Source organism: Crassostrea angulata, chromosome 1, assembly GCF_025612915.1.
Source record: "Crassostrea angulata isolate pt1a10 chromosome 1, ASM2561291v2, whole genome shotgun sequence".
Taxonomy (NCBI): domain Eukaryota; kingdom Metazoa; phylum Mollusca; class Bivalvia; order Ostreida; family Ostreidae; genus Magallana; species Magallana angulata.
Window position 1 is genome coordinate 23,011,353 of NC_069111.1, and position 23,163 is coordinate 23,034,515.

The 23,163-nt window shown below is 34.8% G+C and overlaps 1 protein-coding gene across 3 annotated transcripts; it reads right to left on the bottom strand.

Annotated features, from left to right (window-relative positions):
* Positions 1–1,199: 1,199 nt before the first annotated feature.
* LOC128183387 (FGGY carbohydrate kinase domain-containing protein-like) lies at positions 1,200–23,116 on the bottom strand. 3 transcript variants are annotated; one of them, XM_052852382.1, is made up of 15 exons: positions 22,813–23,116; positions 20,626–20,740; positions 19,879–20,036; positions 18,632–18,717; positions 18,374–18,501; positions 13,331–13,459; positions 13,077–13,186; positions 12,821–12,928; positions 11,486–11,559; positions 10,889–10,964; positions 4,672–4,746; positions 2,730–2,850; positions 2,211–2,305; positions 1,896–1,957; positions 1,200–1,458 (listed from the first exon to the last, which is right to left on the bottom strand). In XM_052852382.1, exons 1-15 carry the CDS (start codon positions 22,990–22,992, stop codon positions 1,380–1,382), a joined length of 1,596 nt encoding a protein of 531 aa, XP_052708342.1. In that variant the 5' UTR covers positions 22,993–23,116; the 3' UTR covers positions 1,200–1,379. The 3 variants fall into 3 exon arrangements, 2 of the variants coding, with proteins under 2 accessions (XP_052708342.1, XP_052708337.1); XM_052852377.1 differs by having other exon boundaries at positions 10,802–10,964; XR_008243591.1 differs by lacking the exons at positions 1,200–1,458; positions 1,896–1,957; positions 2,211–2,305 and adding an exon at positions 4,313–4,482 and having other exon boundaries at positions 2,728–2,850; positions 10,802–10,964.
* Positions 23,117–23,163: the final 47 nt, after the last annotated feature.

Below are 23,163 nucleotides of genomic sequence, written 5' to 3' on the forward strand. Positions count from 1 at the left end.
TCGAAAATGTAAAAAGTTTACAGACACACAGAAAAACAGACGGACGCCAGACAAAAAGTGATCAGAAAAGCTCACTTGAGCTTTCAGCTCAGGTGAGCTAAAGACAGTAATGGAGACAAGTTTTCACCTTGCTGTACCCTAATAAACAGGTTATAAAATATGAAAATATATCATTTATACTGATAAATTCTTTGGTACTAGTATTAATGTATTTATTAAAGGTTCCAATAACATATGTTCATGTTTATTTACACCTGTAATTTACTGATTAGTTGTTGGTCTCTTTGTCGGGTGACATCTAAATATTCATTGCACGGGTTTTAACTGACCAACGTTAGTGCAGAAAGTTATATAGCCATTTGAAGGCTCTTTTCAGTGCAGATAACTTAATTCCTACTTACCAGCTCTTGCTTCTGAGATGTATACAAAATGTATCGGAAAATTATGCTAAAAGTATTGTTTTATTTTGTAGAAATGAAAAGAAGAAAATTTAATGTATTTCAGAAATATACAGCACACCCTGTGAAGCTCAAAGGGCTTCTTGGTAGATTTGATCACGTCCCGATCAACTTCATATCCCGTTGAACTTTTTTACATTACTCTTTATTACTTTTATTTACATTGGGAAAAGACAAATCGTTCAGAACTGTTAAAATAACCGAGATTTTATGTTTACAATAATCAAAGCGACAAGTGATAAGCACTTGCTATGATCATTGTGACTGCACAAAAACATTTACACAGAATTAAATGTTTTTGATTTTCTAAAGGTTCATATCAGGAAAAATATTTGCAAATGTAAATATAAGTAATAAAACTGAAATAAGTAAACTGCACTTCAGAGCACTTCACATCCTAACATATGTGTTTGTGTTTTATTTTATAAATTATTTAAGTTTGTTTGAATGAAACGAATAAGAACATAATTAACATGTTTTTAATGCAAACAAAACACTTCCAATAAATAGCATTTTATACAATAGACCACCTCTCCAAATAGTGTCACAAGCTTGCTTAAAATCAATAAAAGTAAAGAATGCTACCAATTTACTGGTATGTGTCTTTTTCGTCGTAAAAAAAAGAAAAAAAAGATACAACAATTATAAAAAGGGGGGGGGGGGGGGTGAACCCTCTATGATGCTATGTGCCTAATGGTTAGGTCTAATGTTGCAAAAAAAAGTGGGGGGGGGGGGGGGGGGGGGTGGCTAAGCCCCCCCCCAGGTTCCAACGTCTATGCCCAATTTTTATGTAAATCTACAATAACTAGTTTCCCATAATAATTGATTTGCACCTCCTGTGGTTAAATGCATTAGAGTTGTAATTAAACAAAAAATAAATGCCCTGTACTATCAGTAAACAACGTCATTTTGATGCCAATTTCAACCATTCATTATTGCTCTGTACTGTTTCTGGTCTTCCACCATTTTTCTGAACACCTGATACTTTTTATCATGGAACCTGAAATTACACAAAAATGTATATGGTCAATCAATTCACTAAAAGATTTTAAGTGCACTTTAACTTTCTTTCAGCCAGTTAATATCACCTACATGTATCTTACCTACATGTATCTTAAATTATTCTTCAAATAAAAGGTTCACATTTATTTGTTTATTGACTACAGAGTACTTTTTAAGTCTTATAGATAAAAGTGAATGTTTAGGGTATAAGTGCATTTTCTAGATCAGCAATTAGTTGAATATATTTGCTTACTTTTACAAATGATAATGTTTTAAACTACCCTTTCCTTCTTCACATGGTGAAATTTTTTGCAATATGGAGATAATATAAAATGTCTATATAATTTCATGTTTACCATTATAAGGGTTCTTGATGCAAAGAAGACACACTTGAAATATGTTATTAGCTATGAACAAAGTTTATATTTCTCATACTCAGCCTCTGACTTGGATGGCTCTGTAACTGTTCCTTCTCCACACATACTCAGCATGGCATCCTATTAAAAATTGTAAGAAAAAAACATAAAAGTATATAGATGCCAATCAGTGTAAAGCATCAGATGATATTGATTGATTTGTTATGATTGACCTAAATTAACACATGTGATTTCCTGTATAGATATCACTGTTTGGGGTTGGGCACTGTAACTAGGTATTCAAAGAATTGTTTCATGAAATAAAATTCTATCCCTTAGTACTATTATTAGTAGTTAATTCTAATCATTACAAAACTGTTGGTATTGTCAGTACCTGTATGGTACTGAAGTCCTTGGAGGCACTGGCTCCCAGTACTGCTGACCCTACAAGCACCGACTCCTCCTCTAACGGCAGAACCACAGGTAAACCTTCAAGGAAGAAGTACAAAGCGTCACTCTAAGCAAATACCAGGGCTGTACAAGAAGGAATAATGGACATGATAATTCCTACCATAGAGTTATAAAGACACTTATTGCAAATCTAACATGGGTGTACACGCTGCGAGCGATGGACTGCTCGTTGAGTGACGACACTATTGGGATAGCAAGTTGCAGTTTATTAAAAACACTCAACCCTAGCATGTACTTTTATGTTAAATTTGCGATAAACAGTATGCAAAAATTCTAGGGACAAATTGTTTCAATTCTTTCTCACATCATATTAGATTTTTTTAAACAATACTAGATATAATAAATATTAGTCAAGTGGTGTTATCAGAAGAAAATAGCTGTAGCAATTCTTTCGTTAAAGATTTGCTTGACATTAATAAAGATAATGCTTAACAACTCTTACCTAAAACATTGGCATGGGTTTCCACATACAGGGAATTTTTGCTAAGACCTCCACACATGTAGATAATTTCTACTGAATGTCCAGCCTTTTTCATTTCATCAATGATGTGCCTAGTCCCATACTAAAAATATAAAATCAAACTAGACTTTTGTTGCTATGGCAACAGAAAGGTATTCTGTTCTTATACACATGTATCAATCTGTAAGAAATTGCTTTTTATGTAGTAAAAAAAAATATGCAAATGTTTACTGTGAAAGAAATTTCCAGGACACCGCAAAGCAGAGCATCCCCTTGCGAAATAAAAATGTGAGGGGAAATGCATTATTAAGGAATAAACATGCAGCTGAAGAGACCAATACTTAACTTGTAAAAAACCACTTTGAATTCAAATATTTCATTTATTCCTAACCCCATGCACGCTCTAAGGTGTATCCATAGGTGCATTTACATGGTTGTACAAAATCCTTTCATTAACACTACAGGGCTCTACAATAACTTTTTTTCCTACTTGTCCATTCGGACGAGTGACCAAAACATTTACTAGTCCAAAGTTCAACTTCACTTGTCCGTAAATATTCTAACATTTAAGATTAAATATTGACAGCTTGAAAACTACAGATTTGTATTGCTAAAATAAAGTCCTTTATTATTAATAGTTCTTGCTTTAATCAATAACCCAACTTTTCAAATGGAAACTTTAAGTGTTTTTCCTAAATGTATTTGTTCCAATGTAACATGAAACATAATTTGCCAGCTTTAGCTTTGTCATGGCAAATTTTATAGGATATTTTAGCATCAGGTTTAACTGTTTGTCATCCAAAATTTCGTTCTAAGCTGTTTTTTAAAATATACATGTAAAGTCGTCATAGTGTATCAATGATTCCTGACAAAAATTACATTTCTCTCCATATAATCTTTCATCATTTTGTTCCTTTGTCTTTCTTAACATGTGTGTTTTGTCTGGTGAACCAAAACTTTGTAAGAACTTAGATCCACACCTTTACAGTTCTATATTAAAAGTTGTTTGAAATTAGTGAACTTCAATCCCAATCATGGGTATCTCAATTGCATTTCAATTTGATGTCAGGATCGAAATTCAAAAAACTGATAAACTTATAAACTTAACACCGAACATTCTTTTCTTTTTTTTAATTTTGGAGACTTCTTTATATAAAATTGCACTTGTCCTGTCCGACAAGTGACCAGCAATATTCACTTGTCCCTATTTATTTTTAACTAGTACCGGACAAGCATTAATGTCGAGCCTTGCACTAGCGAAAACACTAGTTAAACTCTGGTAATATTGTAAATGACTGACCACGTTTTCGCGTCAACATGTTGTGTACGTTCTAAAATTAGCTTGTCACATCACATGCTTAAGAATATTTTAAAGTTAGGCGTTTACTGACCGACCCGGTTAGTAAATAAATTAATTAGAATTTATCTACCAGGTAATACTTTTAAATGCGTTTGATTTAATCTGTATAATTTGCAGAAAGTGTATACCTGGTAACTTTTGTAGCTTAATGGAAAAATGCAAAATTCTTTCTTTTAAAAGTTTTCATTTCAAACAGCATATATACCTTTAAAGGAGGGTGACAGGTCGCATTTGAACCAAAGGAAAGAAAATGGGCTTTCTTTGTACGTTACACCATTGAAGCCATTTTTGAACCTCAGTCTAATGTAGAGAAATCTCACAAATTTCCAGAAAATAGGATAAAGGCATTTCATAGGATTTTACTTTGTTCTTGACCTAAGAATAAGAAATTTTCCAGTTGGCATAGGTTTTTAATTCAAACTCATTACCCCTTACCAACAGGGGTTTTGGGGTTTAATCTGAACAAGACTGATCACTATAAGTCACTCACAGAGCGGGACGCTAACAAAAGCACAAAAATAATGAAGTACTGGAATGTAAAAATCTAAATATTGGTTCACTTACTGCTAGTGCCTGTATGGAAGCCAAGTATTGTGTGGCAAGATCCTTTAAGTTTACCGAGAAGGTCAATCCACATTTCTGCAATCAAATCAAAAATTTATTCAAACATCATTTTGTGCACCTTGAATAATTTTCCTCATAATTTCACCTTTATAAAAATCAATACCGGTAATTGATTACAATTTTTTACAAATCGTATTTTTCAAAACAAATTGTATTGAATGCAAGAGGGCAATAGGCCTTAACGGTCACCTGAGTATTATAACCCATGCACAAACTTGTCAAGGAGCCTCATATATGCATTTAATTAAATTTCTTTCTGGAGTAGAAAAATTATAGTATTGTAATGACGACCATCTTCCTGCCTGATATCTTTCAAAAAGGACTATGAAACCTATGATTTTAGTGAAAAACTTATAAATATCATAATAGAGTGTACGACCTGATTGAAAAGGTACAAGAAAATAGTCGAAAATAATTTTCCAATATTTATTATCTTTCAAGATAGGTTTAGGTGTATATGTAATCCCCTTTGCCTAAGGATGCTTTGTGCCAAGTTTGGTTGAAATTGGCCCAGTGGTTCTGGAGAAGATGTTGAAAATGTGAACAGTTTACAGACAGTCGGACGACAGACAAAATGTGATCAGAATAGCTCACTTGAGCTTTTAGCTTCAGTGAGCTAAAAATGTAAAATTGTCATCGCACAACGCAAGACACACGGTGACGAACGAAGACCAATTGTGAGGGAGAATGCACCCACAAACACCAAAACACCCAGGGTGAATTACATGTAGTTTTTGCTAACTTGGCCAAATCATCTCTTGAATAAAGGACTATTGTAATAACTCATGCAGCCATGTTGCATAACCGGATAAACTAACTTTATTCAACTTCTTACATAAGAGAGTTCCAACAATGTAACAGATCGTATACAAGATAATTCTGATTATATTACATCCTCCCTTTTATGAAATTCAACACTCTGATTTATATTTAGCTTATAATTGTGTTAATTGGAGATTAGAATGAAATACATAGTTAAGTTAATTCAAATGAGTTGTACAAATAAAATATTATCAGATCCAATGTTCAATATTGTTCTTACTGCAAATTAGGCTGGACAAATTTCAGAATGACTAGAAATACACTGACTAGTGTAACATCAACTAAACGTAATTAACTAACATAACAAATGAGTTTTAACTGACTAGGGATTATTATGCCCTTTCCCATAATAGATAATCACACGGAATAGTCGGATAAGTACTTTGGCTTTGTGACGGCTCGTCCGGAACGTGTACATCTTCGCTGTGTATCTTGTGCTTGTCCTGGCTCGGACTTCTGCTCAACCTTTGGCTTCTCCTCTGGTAATGCTGGTTTAGGCTTTGCTGGTGGTAAATGGTTTGCCGATGGATTTCTCAGGATCGGAACTTCAAGAGTGGGCGACGCAAATCCTTCATGTTTGGGTTGGATCACATGCGGGTCTTCCCTTGTCTTCATCAGTTTACAGTTGTTCCTGCGGTACGTTCTTCCCTGACTGCCAGCTTCAACAATATGAGAACGTGGATGTACAGAGGCTGACACGTAGGTTGCTGGTTTCCAACCATCAGGTGTTTGAATGCGTATGGAATCTCCAAGTTCACACTGTGGTCTTGGTTTTGCACTTTGGTCATAATAGAATTTTTGCTTCTGTTTGTATTCCATAAGACGAGTAGATACTAGGTTTGGTTCTATAATGCACGGCTTTCGCAATGTGTCACTGATGGGTATCAGTGTCTTAGCTCGCCTGGACATAAGACGTTGCATTGGTGATCCGATTTCGTTATCCCTGGGGGTGTTGCGTAGATCAAGTAGCCCTAAGTACATATCATCTCCAGACTCTGTGCATTTCTTTAAGATGTTCTTGATTGTTTGTACTGATCTTTCTGCAAGTCCATTTGATTGTGGATGTAATGGTGATGATGTGACATGGTCGATCCCAAATGCTCTTGTAAACTCTTTGAATTCTTGGCATGCAAACTGTGGACCATTGTCACTCACTAATATGTCCATTATACCATAACGAGCAATACACTCCTTGATCTTTGTTATGACAGTTTTCGCTCTGGTGTCCCTTTCTAACTCTGCTACTTCAATGAAGTTTGAGTAGTAATCAACTAGGATGAGGAAATGACGATTATCAAGCTCAAATAAATCGGTTCCAACTTTGCTCCACGGAAGTGAAGGTATAGGATGAATCATCATTGGTTCCCTTTGTGGTTTGTTTCTATGTGTTAAACATGCACTGCATCTGCTGACAACATCTTCAATCTGTTTGTTCATTCCTGGCCAGAACACTAATTCTCTAGCTTTCTGTTTGCTCTTAAGGATCCCTTGGTGAGAACTGTGGATTGTCTTCAATGTTACTGTTCTTAGTTCTGACGGTATGACTGTACGCTCCCCACGATAGATGAGTCCATTGTAAGTAGATAGTTCATCACGAAAGTCCCAAAATGGCATGACTTCAAGTGGTACATCACATTTCCTCTCTGGCCATCCTTGGCAAATAACTTGTTTCAGAATTTGTAGTTGTTGATCTTTCTTCGTAGATTCGACTAGTGTTTCATGGTTTGTATACGATAAGGTTTCAGCTACCATGACCATCATTTCATCATCTATCAGCCTTTCGTCACTGTTCTCTAATGGTAGTCGGCTCAGACAGTCTGCCAATCCAATTTCTTTGCCTTTAATGTAGATGAGATTGAACTCATAAGGCTGTAATCTTAACATCATTTTTTGTATCCTCATTGGTGCTGTATGAATGGGTTTTTTCATGATGGCTTCCAGTGGTTTATGGTCAGTTTCTATTGTCACATTAGACTTCCCATACAGCAGTTTGTGGAAACGTTCACATCCGAAGACTACCGCCAACATCTCTTTCTCGATTTGCGCGTATCTCTGTTCTGCTGAGGTTAGAGCTCGAGATGCATAGGCCACAACTCCATTTTCCTGCAAAATCGCTGCTCCTAAGCCTTTCATTGATGCATCAACGGTAACAGTCACTGGTCGAGTGACGTCAAAATACTTCAAGACATCTGTAGAGGTTAGTGCTTTCTTGACATTAGTGAATGCTTGTTTCGATTCAACGTCCCAGTTCCAAGTTTCACTTGTTTTCATTTTCCGTAGCGGAGCTGTGAGTTCACTTAGTCTTGGAATAAACTTGGCAAGGTAAGCTAACATACCAAGTACTGTCTCAAGTTCCCCTCTGTCTTCTGGGTCCTTCATCTCAAGAATTGCTTTTACTCTGCCTGCTGATGGTTTCAAGCCTTCTCCTGTGAGACGATGGCCAACATAGTCAACTTCCGGTTTCACAAGTTCACACTTGGCTGAGTTTAACTTCAATCCGATGGTTCGGGCTTTTTCCAATACCTTTTTGAGTCGGTCAGTGTGCTCTTCCAAGGTCTTTCCGTGAACTAATATGTCATCTATTACGATTTCTACTCCTTCCATGCTGCCAAAATGAGTCACCATCTCCCTCTGAAAAACTTCACCGGAACATTTCAACCCCATTGGAATACGTAGGTATCGGTATCTTCCAAAGGGTGTGTTAAATGTTGTTAACATAGAACTGGTCTTAGACAATTTGATCTGATAGTAGCCCATGTTAGCATCCAAGGTTGAAAAATACTTGCTTCCGTGCAATCTTGTCACAATATCTTCAATACTGTTCATTGGATAATGTTCACGCATAATTGCCTTGTTGAGATCTGATGGATCTATGCAAATTCGCACGCGGCCATTTTTCTTCCGCACACATACCATACTGTTGACCCATGGAGTTGGTTCTGTTACTGGAGATATGATGCCACAACGAACTAAGTTGTCAAGCTCAAGTTTTACTTGATCACGAATAGCTACTGGAATAGCTCTTGGTGCGTGAATTACGGGTGCCACTGTTTTGTCGATTTTTATTTCGTATTCGCCAGGAAGGCATCCAATGTCCTGTCCAATGACATCTGCATAGTCTTTCCTTAATTGCTCAGTAGCGGTACTGACATTGACACTGTTAACTCTTGCAATCAGGCCAAATAGAATGCTGTCTTTCCTACCAAGTAACTGTAAGGGTCGAGGATTGTCAATCACTTGGAAACTAACTAGTCTTTCTGTGTCCTTGTATTTGCATGGTAAGCTTATCTGTCCAAATGCTTTAACTTTGGTGCTTACGCCATTGATAATAACGTTACTATCAGTGATCGGAGCAACGGACGAAAATTTCTCGGCACTTGTTTTGGATAATATGTTGCACTGTGCACCGCTATCAATGTCCAAGGTTAGTTTCTTGTTGCCAATGTCAAATGTAACTTTCCAATCACCGGTTGACTCTGAATTAGTATCTGTACTCGCGGTCCACACATCTTGTACTGTGCACTGATTAAACATCTCTTCTAGCTCAGAGTTGCTATGAGGTGTATTGTCTTCGGCATAATATACTCGCGAACGCCGCGGAGGGTGTCCTCTTCCTCTGAAATTTCTCCGACTTCTCTGATGACCTCTTGGTGGTGCTGCACGACTTTGACATAGGTTTGAATGCTTAAAGTGTCCTTTCTGCCCACAGGCATCACAATGCTTGTTAAATGCTGGACAATGTCCTTTAATGTGATGTTTGCTGCAATTTGCACAATACGGATGCGTACCTTGGTATCTGCTTCCTCCTCTTTGCCCTCGCTGCACTGGTTGTCCGAATGTCCTTGGTTTCTCGTAGCTTGTGTTATGTTTTGTGTTTGCAAAATTTACTGATGGGTTTTCAGCGTCCAAATTTTTCAAATGCACGTTGGTCAATTCGACTTGACGACAGGTTTGAATGACCCTATCCAGGGTTAATTCGCCAGCGGGAATTTCCATTAGCTTCTCTGAACATTTCATATCATTGACACCGTTAATTATCATGTCACATATCAACCCTTCTTTCTGCTCTCCGTACTCACAAAATTCAGCTTTACGTTTCAGCTCGGATATGTAATCCATTATTGTATTTTTGCCTCTCCTGGTTTTCAAGAATTCTTGCCTTTTAATGTTTCGATAGTTATGGACCCCAAAGTGACGATCGAACTTCTTGAATACTGTCTGTAGATCATGTTTATTCTCTCCCGGTTGTGCCTCGATATTGTTGTCTCTGTCCTCTTCTATTTGTGGAGCCCATGTGAACGAATCGTAGATTTTCACAGCTTCCCGGCCCATGTTAGCTAGTAATAATCCTACTTTCCTCTTACCGGGTTTGTCGTCCAGTCCCAGAGCATCTAAATGCACAAGAAAGTCGCGCTTGTAAGCCTCCCATTCTTTCGCTCCAGAGTTAGATTCAGCTATAATAAATTCTGGTAAAGTTTTGATACCGCTGTGTGACATTGTTCCTGACTGATGGACGCGGATTTTCTGACACCATGTAATAACTCATGCAGCCATGTTGCATAACCGGATAAACTAACTTTATTCAACTTCTTACATAAGAGAGTTCCAACAATGTAACAGATCGTACACAAGATAATTCTGATTATATTACACTATATATGATAAGGGCCTAAAATGGCCCCCTAAAATGAACATCATCATTTTACTATCATTCTTTGTTTTCTTAGTACAGATATGTATGTGATGTGTTTACATAATATTCATTTTGGCTAAAGTGCCCACAATTTAGAAATATGACATTGTAAAGACAACCTTTTCCCGCCATTTTTGCATTTTTAGCGTAAAACCGCTTGTTTTCAAGCAGTTTTTCCTTCCGAAAACATAGAGCGCATTCTTGAACAAATAAAACATTTTAATCAGAGATGTATCTAGACAAGACTAATAAGTGACAAAAAAAAATTTTCCTTGTTCAAGCATGCGCTCTATGTTTCCAATTCGTAAATAGATAAGAAAAATGTCAATTTTTAACTGATTTTGATTGAATTATAGAAATGGCGTCACTTCTGATGTCATATACTGCCAGTGAGTGCAAATAAATCAAATAAATAGATGAAAAATATATTTTATATAAACTCTTCTAAAATATTAGTTAACATTTTATTGTACCCGAAACACTTAAAAAATGGCGAATTATGGGGGCCAAATTTAACTCTTATCATATATAGTTCTTTACTGTTATGATATTCACCATTCCTTTAAGAGTTGGGTCAGCTAATGGTGACCTATTTCCATAGAAATCTGGATACAGATGGAAATCCTTGGTCAAGTAACTAACAAATGGCAAGTTGTCTCTCGTTTTGTAGGTGTTCAGCCAATCATTCAAATAATCATGGATATGAACTGGTTTGCCTCTAAATGAAAATAGTAGATAATATCAATTCATTATATACCTAAACTTGTTATGGCTAATAAGCTATACTGATGATTGTTTTGTGAAATTTCAAATTGTTAATTTAATATGAAACATAAACATGTAAAATTTGGTTGCAGATTTAAGATGTTATGCCCAAAAATAGAATTTCAATTTGAATGCATAAAAGACATGTAGTACATGTACTTGATTTCTTACACCTTACCGGTAATTTAGTTCAAGATTTAGTGAGCAAATCAAACAAAGTTAGTTTAACTAAAAATTTTTAAATTTCAATGAATTCTTTTCATGCATAAAAGTAGGTGTCACCTGAAGCGTGTTCAACAAAGCGGGTGCTTGCAAGCACTCGCCAAAATTCCCTATACAGTACCAGCAACACAAATTTGCAAGCACTCATGTGCTAAACATGCCTTAGGTGTGATATTTTCTAGCTATTACTTGTATGATGATTATATAGGGTTCAAGTCCCCCCTGAGACTTCATTTTCCAAAATTCTTTTACCTTTGTTTACTGAGTGCCTCTGCATCTTTCATGGCCTCGATGTAGGCTGGGTGAGACTCAATTATTTCATCTATCTGAAATCAGCATAAAAATTCAGCTTATAGATATGCAGTATGCCCCTTGCAAAAATCATTCTTTATACATGTAGTATGGTCCTTGATGACACAAATAAGACATTTAGAAAAAAAGTGTTTATTTGCATATATATAGCCTTATCCCTGAAAATAAGGACCTTTTACAATTCTATACTGAAAAACAAGAAAATTTGGCACATACCTATTTTAGTGCAAACTCAAGTGCCAAGATATTGATACAATTAAATTTTAGCGAACGCACCTTTTATTTTAAAAAAGGTTAAATAAAATTTGTTCTTTTTAAGATCAATGGTTATTCTATAATTTAATTCCAGTATCAGCCCTCGTATCAGCCTAAGCGGTTGGTTTCGGCCTGTGCCCTTCGGGCTTGAGCCGATACCATCAAAGGGCTGATACCAGGGACGAGATCAAAACAACAGTGTGATTTTGTTTATATCATATATCTTAAATCAAAGACTTTTATTAAAATCAAAGTTTAAATAAGGAATATAATTTATCATGATGAAGCTACATCATATATTTTTCCAGATTCACAAAACTCATTCGTTTTTATTCCTTTTAATATGCGTTAAGAACTATAAGAGTTGTAAGACTTTGTTGACAAACCACCATCATTTGAAATATACAGCAGAAGGGGGTCTGTCGTCTGAGATGAAGCACTAGTATCTTCTAGAATTCAAAATTATTGAGAGAGAAACTTCAATCCTACGCAACTTCGTAATGAGTCAAATTTTTTCACTGGGATTTCGTAATTTTCTGTCAGATTCCATTAATAAAAATCCATAACGTTAAAGCAAGTTGTTTGACAACGTTCATAAGCGCGTCTATTACTTTTACAGTACTGTTAAATTGTATGCTATGGCAATGTATGTAATGTATACGCCAATAAACTATTACTACTACTTAAACCACTTAATTTTTACAATCTAAACTCTGGTTTTATACGATTTGGTCTTGTTCCATCCTTCTCTATATCCTCCATAATTTAAATGTTAATTGATATTAAACAAAGCGTGCTATTGTTCTAAATACACAACCGTAGTATAGGTTACCTCCTCTTACTTAGATACATATTGCTCTTTGGGGCTATTTTTTGAATTATTATTTTTCAATTTTCAGCAATATATAAAAATATTCAGACATGTATTCTACCGACTAACTGACATTTCACTGACTCCTACATGTACATATTATATAATATAAATGGTAACAATTACTATCAATACAACAAGTAACTGACCAGTTTACCCCCAGCACTCTGCCCTCCCTCTGCATTGTAGAGACCTGGAAGAATAGCAGAATAGTATGGACCCCAAACACCAGGCACAAAATGGGGATTCCTGCTTATCTGTAGAAATAGGAATTACTAAATTTATATAGTCACATCTGCAAAGTACACATGTAGTATTTTTTTAAAAAGCTGTTTCATTCTTGAAAAAACAAGTACTATCTTGTATATTTCACATCATGAATAAAGTGATACTTTCTTGACTTACGATCATGTGACAATTAGATGTTCCACAGATAAGAACTAATCTGGATGTTAGATCTGGTAAAGGAAATGGTTTGTCCTCTGTGGTGGCCTTTGGAACACAACCTACAGATCCTATCAAACACAAAATAGTTGTAATTTAAATCAGTCCACCTAGATACCAGACAACTTTAAATCAGCCATTGATGCCTCAGTATGAGAGAAGGAATTAAATAGGAATATCAGTTTACTGTAGAAGATGATGGTAGAATCACTAACCTATAACACCAGCATGTGCATCAACAATGGATGTTCCCACTGGAGTCCCTGCATTAAGACCCATTGCCATGGCTACAGAGTCACACAGGCCACTCCCACATGGGGCCCCTGGAGACTGGATGTTCTTTCCTGAGAATATGAATGTGAAGGTTTAAAAGATATCAATGTAACAGTTGGACTAAGCTTTGAGAGAAAACAAATTTCACAACCTTACAGCTAGCTGACCCCAACCAAACCCCCGAGTCTGCAATCTGTGTCTGCTTAGGGTCTGCTTTGGGTCAGCTAAGGCGGACTGAAAGGTGACCCCAAGCAAACCCCCAGGTGGACCCAAAGCTGACCCCGAGCAGACCCCAAACTAACCCCGAGCAGACACAGAAAGCAGACCCTAAAAGCAAACATGGGGTCTGGTCTAATAATGATAATAAAAACAAGAGGCCCATGGGGCCACATCGCTCACCTGAGCAACAATTGGCGTTCAAAAGATATTGTGCCATATGGTCCCTCGGTAGAATAACAAAAAATAAATATAGTCAAGTATTCGAATTTTACAATTATTTTTGCATACACGTAATCTTTGACATTGTACCTTCATGAAATACTATTTTTTACCAGAATAAGAAAATCCTACGCAAGATATAAAACTAAACATTTGGTAGGGGTACACTGTTAAGTTGTTAACTTCCAATTACCTATATTTTCGTTCTGTCCCCCCCCCCCCCCCCCCCCACACACACACACTTTGTAAAGCGATCAAAATATATGAGAGCATATACTAGGTACATTTGTGTCATCAACTACTTACTTGTTATTGTATTTAAAAAAAATATATAATAGTTATTGTATTTTATTTAAAAAATCCTTCATGTATAGATGTGAAGAAGAAAATTGTACCTCAATGTGCTCAATTCCTCAAATTAAAACATTCAAAAATTTAATTTGTTTTCCATTATAATTAAATGACTGTTATTTACCTCGCGTACAAACCAGGATAATTTTCCGCTGTGATATTTTCTTAGGAATAGCGATAATTATTTTATCCCCATAACAGAAATGTGTCAAAACTATGGAAACTGTTTTAAAGATGTCGTTTTTATTTACTCGTGTCTGAAAAACTATCAAAATTGATGTAGATTTCACATTATTTATTGTATAATGAGGGGACCCCAGAGAGTAGGTATATACAGAATATCATTCTTTTATTTTTTTTGTACAAGTATTTAACATACTCTAATTCATATAGAATTTCTAATGTTCAACCAAAATTTCAGCGTCAATCGTAGAATTATAAGCAAGATACAGAGCTCACAGTTTCCCTAGGTTTGAGTCATATTTTGTTGACATGACTTTATTACATTCAGCTTAAGATTTTTAACTTGGTATTTCCTATTCAGCATTTAAAATGGAAAAAAAGAATGGCCTAAGATTTTCAATTCTTTTATTCACTCAAGACCAGTTCATTGGTATTTAAGGTTCAAAATCAGTTTATACAAATGTACACAAACACAGTCAAGGATCACATGTACAGTAGGAGTACTAATGACGAAAAAAGGTTAAGTTTACAATACAATAAGTTGTTAAAATTGGTTTCTGGAAAAACAGACTTTGAAAATTTTCTTAATAAATATTGACAAATTTTTTACTTTTTTAATCTTTAGTATTTAAGATCTGTGTACAAACATAGAATTGTGAGCAAATCTCAGTATCTTAATTGCTTATAATTCGAAGCTTAACACTCAAATATGGTTAGTAAATAGAAATTGTAAACAATTAAACACAAGAAACATGCATGCACTATAACAAATAAAGAACACAATTTATTTTTTCGAAATGAATCATATATACACATGTATATATACCTACATATTTCCTTCAGCGATATCAAACTCTATTTAAACTGAATAAACTCGAGAAAATGCCGAGCATCGATCTCAACAAAACCTATTGCATTAATCTACCATTATGCAAAAGATAATGCCGAATTACCGATAGAATGAATTGTATTTCAGTACTTTTTTGATACATCAGATTTTGCTTAATTTGCGCAGGTAAAGAGTTAACTGTTTGATCTACCGAAGTCTCTGTTTGAATTGATACGTAAAAATCACGAAATACGAGAGTTCCCAGGTTAAATTACAAAGCATATATAATGAATACGAAACGAAAATCAGTTCTAGCTAACACCAACGTCATGTGTGAAATCTGTTAACGCATTGAAATATTTAGCCTCAATTTACTTCACAAAATCAGCACCAATATATTTTGCATGTTTCAAAAATTTCCCTTCATACACGAACTGTTGCATAAACAAGCAAATTCATCATAGTCAGATCGACCCTTTTTCGTATAATGTCATGGCTGCTTTAAACAAAGAACCTCGTTTTAGAAGTATGGAATACGAGTCTTGGTAAAATGGGTATGCAAACCCGGGCCGTGGCAAAATAAAAGCCGGGGTAGATCGGCAATCGTCAATTCCAAATCTAATTATTTTGCGGCAATATTTACAGCGAATACAAATGTAACTGGTCCATCAAATATCCTGAAATTTTAATGAGATTGGCAGATTAATAACTGCCAATCTTTTGTTTTGACCAGGCCAAGTCTTGCCTACCCATTTTACCGGATGCCGAACCGAACCGAAGCTGAAACACGCCTTTCCTTTATCATTATTTTCGTAATAACTCAGATTTGAAACTGAATTAGACCTTAATTTTTGCAATTTATATTTTCCTTTCCATAAGGATAATTTATGCTAAACTACGTTGAATTTGCCTCGGTAGTTCTTGAGAAGAAGATTTTTAAAAATGCACCCCCCTTTTTCTACAGTTTCAAGGTTTTCTCCGCTTTGAATACAGATCGTACTTTTATTTCTGCAATTTATATTCGCCATCCCATAAGGATGCTTTGTGCCAAATTCGGTTGAAATTGGATAAGCGGTTTTAGAGAAGAAGTTCAAAATGTAAAAAGTTTACAGACGGACGGACGGACGGACAGACGGACGACGGACAAAATGTTATCAGAATAGCTCACTTGAGCTTTCAGCTCAGGTGAGCTAAAAACCCCAAACCACTAACCAATCAGAGCACCGACCAATCAGATCTCTAGTTGACAACTCAGTCGTGCAGGGAAAATGGTTGTTTACATTCAATACTGAACAATATACAAATCTAAACATATCTACCGTATATATATACCGGGGTAAATACAGCCTACTACGGATATATTGAAATTCAGGGGACCATGCAAATTATTTCAATATATCCGTATTTCAATATAAGCGAAATTGACTGACGTGAAGCCGCCATTTTTTAAAGTTCAATCCCGATGTTAGCATAGAAAACCAAACCCGAAAAAATTATCTGGACAACATTTATCTATTACAGTGAACATATTACATGGATATTAGTCCTTGAAAGTTTGATTAAAATTATATCCGTAACTTTTGTAAGTTTCATTTTGTTCCTATCTTAAACCTCATCATAATGTGTACATATGAATCTCAAAATGAAAGTCTTTGTTTTAAGCAGCCATGTTTGAATGTTGACGCGTGACAAACGGGTCAAACTGACAAAGATGAATTTGCTTGTTGTGCAACAGTTTACTTGCAAAGGGATACTTGAAACATGCTAAATATATTTGTGCCAATTTCTTGAAGTGAATTGTGGTTAAATCTTTCAATGCGTTGACATTTTCACTCGTGACCGTGGTTTTACGTTGTTTTGAATTTCGTTTATGTTTATTAACTTGAGGGGAAATATCGCCGGTATTTTGGAATTTTTACGTTGATATGGTTTTTCTTTTCCGTGGGGTTTCAATATTACGTCTGCCTCATTAAATCCGTATACGTAAAAACAAAAAATTCAACAGTGAATAAATTTTACTTCTTAAAAGAGGTATAAAAACACACATGATGAGAACTTCATCAATTTACACCTTTGTATATCAACCGGTCAGTCTGGCATAATTACCGTCACCAACCGTGACGACAGCCGCCAGGGAGTACTTCAATATAACCGTTATAAAAACAACAAATTATCACCTATGGGGACCGATCAGTGGCTTCAATATAAGCGATATTTCAAAATAGCCGATTTCATTATATCCGTTAAATCAATGCAAAGAAAATGAGAGGAAAAAACGGGGGATTTATTTTTATTTCAAAATAAGCGGAATTTCAAAATAAGCGATTTCAATATAAGTGGAATAAGCTGTATATGTTTATTACCGTAATGTCTTAAATATATATTAGGGTCTTTTTTAAAAATTAGACCAAAAGTTATGATTGCAAATTATACGTAGGAACAAAAGAACTATATATGATAAGAGTTAAATTTGGCCCCCATAATTCGCCATTTTTAAAGTGTTTCGGGTACAATAAAATGTTTACTAATTTTTTAGAAGAGTTGATATAAAATATATTTTTCATCTTTTTATTTGATTTATTTGCACACACTGGCAGTATATGACGTCAGAAGTGACGCCATTTCTATAATTAAATCAAAATCAGCCAAAAATTGACATTTTTCTTATCTATTTACGAATGGGAAATATAGAGCGCATGCTTGAACAAGGAAATTTTTTTTGTCACTTATTAGTCTTGGCTAGGTACATCTCTGATTAAAATATTTTATTTGTTCAAGAATGCGCTCTATGTTTTCGGAAGGAAAAACTGCTTGAAAACAAGCTGTTTTACGCTAAAAATGCAAAATGGCGGGAAAAGGTTGTCTTTACAATGTCATATTTCTAAATTGTGGGCACTTGAATCAAAGTAAATATTATATAAACACATCACATATATATCTGTACTAAGAAAACAAAGAATGATAGTAAAATGATGATGTTCATTTTAGGGGGCCATTTTAGGCCCTTATCATATATAGTCCTTTAACCCCATTTTTATTCAGGACTTCTTTCTGGATCATACTGGTACTGCAGAAGTAACTTGGTAAAAACAGTTGATATTGTGTGTAATGCAAATTGTAGAGATAAGTTTACAGAGCATCTTATCGAATCAAAAATGCTTCATTCTACTTTTTGAAAACGCACCAATTTTTGTAGCATTGTTACTCAGCAAATCCTCAAGTCCTATGGTCTTGTAGAAATCCTGGTTCCACTCTCTAGTTCCCAAACTGTCTGCTTGATAAGACCACTTACAAACCAAAGAACACAAGGATCTGTAGCACATATATCAAATGTTGCATTAAGTTTACTGATATATCAAAGTTTATTTTTTGTTTTGATCTCTATTTTTTACAAGACCAGTTTAAATGTATAAATTTTTGAAAATATTTTTTTCAAACATACCTTGATGTGTCTCCTGTTGCTTTCCAAGTGAGAAAGTCCGGCAAATCAAAGAAATGGCCGGCCTTATTCCAGGTGTCAGGCAAATTCTAGGGAAAGAATTTACCAGGTTAACCCAAATGAATTTCAATTTCATGTCTTAGAGTTCTCACTAAAATGCTTAATTTAAATTTTTATAATCTTTTTTTTCATACAGTACCCGCAACATTATTTTTTACAACTTTTTCCTATCTAATCGTTTATCCATCCTGTCATATCGTGCCTGTATACTGTTATATGGTGTGTTAATCCCATCCTATCGTGCGTTAATCCTATCAGGTTTATTGTTCAATTTTAACAGTTTTTCCATTTATCCTATCATGTTAATCATTAAGTGCCTTTGTAAAGGCAAGTGATTTTATTTTGAAGTTATCATTTGTTCAGTGTGTCTTATACTAAAATTTATCAAACAAGTAATGTACAATTCTATTCAGCATTCTACCATACTAGTTTCCAAATTCTTTAGACCAAAACTGAATAAGATATTACATGTAAATCATATTTGTAGGCAATTGAAATGAAAGATTAGCATAAACAATCAAAGTTCTTAGGAACAAGGGAACAATATGTTTACCTGTATGTCGAATATATTAAACCTATGGGAGTGTATAACAGCATAAACATTAACTTGTATGTAAATGATATAATTCATTATTTTATGCAATTTTTTTTACAGAAAATTTCTTTTTTATTATGATAGATTATTTTGATATTTTATTAAAACATAGATTGTATTTTAATTGAACATGCTAATTTCTGTGTGATTTGATGTCGGCCTTCGATATGTTTGCAGTGATCGGCTGGGGTGTTCGGTAATGAAAACATTGTTAACAATACAGAAAAATTATTGATCGTTTAAGCTCATATTTTTAGTTAATAAATGTTAACTTGTCATTTTTGTATATTCTATCAAAGATGCAGCTAGGATTAACAACTCGGCATTTGTAAATGAAAAGAAAGTCTGCATGTATCTTGATTTGTACGTGTTCTTATCAAATTCTGCCATTATCAGGTTAATCATAAAGATCATTTAATGTAATTATATGTTTATCATAAACATCTTTTTTCCTTTATAATCCTGTATCAATCTTATTGCATCATGCTTGTATACTGTTCTATCATGCCTTTATCCTATCCTTATTAATTTTGAGGGTACTGTATATCCAGCTTTTAATTTTCATTAACTACAGTCATTTCAAAGTTAACAGTACCTTCTTCAACCACAAAAGTTTTGGAGGCTGCATCTCCAGCGACATTTGACCCCCCATGCATTTCAGGGCTTCATGGTTGGTCGAGTTTATAAATATAGCTTCCTCTGACGCTCTGTGATCCATCCACATTACAATATTACATTCCTCATGAGAAGAACCTTAAATTAGTACAAATAAATGCTTGTAAATATCATTTGTAACTGTATCTAAATTCCAACACATGTAAAGGTATAAAAAGAAGTATGAACATAATTCTGTTTTACCTAATTATGTCATTATATCGTTGCTTTACCTCCTTTAGAATAACAGCAAAATGAAGGATGAAGAAATCTGTATGCATTGTTTTATTTCTGTGCAGAATCTTCACATAACACATACAATGGGTTTTGACTGTATTTTTAGTACAAAAATTTGAATACAGGTCTGTATTACTGGTAAATAACAGATTAATTAAGAGATAAGTATTGATATGTACTTCTTACAAATGAGAGACATAACTACTGTAAGTTCCTAATTAAACGCAAGGAATTAATATCCACGTAAAATCGCGAGAAGCATCCTTCGCGGATTTTAAAATCTCGCCATTAATTTCTGAGAGTTGAAAACTATAAAAAAATAAGGAGAAAATTTCAACGTTTGCGATTTTATATTCTCACGATTTGATACAAACCAGTGGGATTGCGGAATTAAGTACTCGCGTAATATAAGGAATTTACAGTTTCAAAATTGTGTTTGGAGAATACTCACCATGAGAAACTGATACTGGCTTTCCATCAGCATCAAGGACAACTAATGAGCATGTTGCATCAAAGCCAATTCCATGGATATAGTCCTTTTCAACACCTGACTTTTCTATCACTGCCTATTCATAAAAAATATACATATAAAGTCATTAACACTTACTAATCAATAAGTCACTTTGTATCCTGGAACCCAAGAACTAATTTTCACTGTAACAGCATGAGAATAAACATGATGGACCTGACTGGGATTCTGACCAGGGCCCCCTGAATCTTGAGTCAGGTGATCTACTAACTAAGCTACCTAGAGCTGACAATAGAACAGATCTGACCATCACCCTCACCCTACCTCCTTATTGTTCTTTGAAAGCAAAGATCTTATCCAAGAATCTTTAAGTCTCCTTTAGTCTGTCCCAGGTTGCCGTTTCCATCATTTTTTGACAAAGGATGACTGCACTTAGTGCCAGGTTTTGGGTCTTTTTCAGTTGCTTCTGTTGCGTTTATTTCTTAACCTAATACATGTATATCACTTTTGTTTATTTTTTTAAAGAGTCTAGTCAATTTTGAATATGAATTAAGAATTTAGACTGTGATACAATAAGATCATTCTATGTTTTTCTCCTTGCAACTTTCGAAAAAGAATAATTTTTGCTTATCTGCCCTTGATCGAACATAAGAATAAAGTTTGACATTAATATGCATGAGAGGTGGAGCTGACATAATCAAAATGTACCAAGAAGGATGATCTCTAACAATTCCACTGCTGGTACACTCAAGCGACATACTCTGGTTTCAACAATATTCGTCAAATACTAATTTTCGTGGATTTTGTAGTTAAATTGATCGACAAAAATAATTTAATAAATGTTCATTGAAGTGTAATTTCTACTAACATTTTGTACTGATAAGATCATTGGCCACGAAAAAGAATTGATTGTGCTTGCAGTCAGCCCATTGTGCATGCCATGAATGTGAAATGACAACTCATGGCATGACATGACATACAGTGTATGAACACCTGGGAGCCCAGTTATTTAAATTACCATAATGTGATAACGACGTTAATCTATATTTCACGTCTGTAAACTATAGTTAACGCAATGGTGAAACTATATTTATCAGATAAACTATTTTTAACAATCGCAAATGATTGTTTTCAGTTTTAACTATAATTTACAGATGTGAAACATAGATTATCGCGTTAACTATAGTTTACAGATGTGAAATATAGATTAACGTCGGTAACTATAGTTTACGATCCGTAACAGTCGATAAACCTAGTTTATCGACTGTGAAACTATGTTTAGCTCATTTTTGTGAATTTGGCGTGCCATAGATAGGAACCCAACCTTATGTGAAAGGTACTTTTAAGTTATATATTTATATCTACTGAGTATGATTCCCTCTATTTCATACGGAAACTTATAGTTAATTCGTAGCTCTACATGCCCCACTTATTGACTGGTCGAAACCTACAGCGACTGAAACTGATAGGACTGAATTCTACAAACTCCCTTTATCAATTGGTAGAAACCTACAGTGAATTAAGAAAAATCACGGACTGCATAAAAAAATTACATATATGATAATGTCAGACTCAGATTCTCATATGAAACGATTTGGCTGTCTCTTTTAGCTAAGGTACTGATGAATATTAACAGTAATTTTGTTAATTTAACTTACTTTTTACATTCAATTTATTAGTTTGTTCAAAGAAAGATGTAAATATAAACATTAAAATGCTTTCTTTGATGATTCGATCATACCTGTTATGAAGGCAGCAATCAGTGCAGATAAAATTTACATAACCAGCATTAACGGCATTCTCTCACCAGAGGTCATGCTACACAAGTTTCGCTTACACAAGTTTCGCTTACAAGCGTGTAAGCGAAACTTGTGTAGCACGCTCTCTGGTGAGAGCTAGAATGGCATTAGCGGGTTAAGTATTTTTTCTGCAATGTCGCCACCTTCATATTCCTCATGAATCACCAAAGAGAGCATTTTATTGTTTAAATATAGCATTTTGTTTTACCTATACACAGAATTTGAGTATATACGTCCCTGATTACAGCACACGACTGTATTTGACGCATGACAAGATAATCATTTATTTATGTTTCGTTTCTTTAGAATCAATGTTGAAACCAAACACACTCTCACAGTTTTATTTCAAACACACATGAAAGTACACTACCTTAACAGCATGAATCACTGCTTCCCATATGTTCTCTGATGACTGGACATAAAAATCTTCATCGGGGTTCCAAATACGAATATCTTTGGTTGCCTTAGCAACAACCCTTCCATTCCGATTAACGACTGCAGCTCTAACACTTTTAGTTCCAACATCAACGCCAATATAACAAGCTGTCATCGTTTTTCCCGCGATGATCTAGCAGTTATTCGGAATACCTCGGTCAGTCCTCTACTTTCACTTTGAATTATAGTTGTGAATTCATCGTAAATTTAACAAGTTAACGTCATTTGTGAATGAAAGTCGTAATGTTTACATTTTACTGTTTAAATTTATGAAACTTTTGAAAAC

Bases quoted from the DNA above. Each gene is read 5' to 3' on its own strand.
- LOC128183387 (XM_052852377.1), bottom strand. From the start codon at position 22,992: ATGACAGCTTGTTATATTGGCGTTGATGTTGGAACTAAAAGTGTTAGA. The intron at 20,037-20,625 runs GTGAGTATTCTC...TACTAATTTAAG, and splicing joins GCCAGTATCAGTTTCTCATG to GTTCTTCTCATGAGGAATGT. The intron at 12,929-13,076 runs GTAAGTCAAGAA...CTATTTCTACAG, and splicing joins CATCTAATTGTCACATGATC to ATAAGCAGGAATCCCCATTT.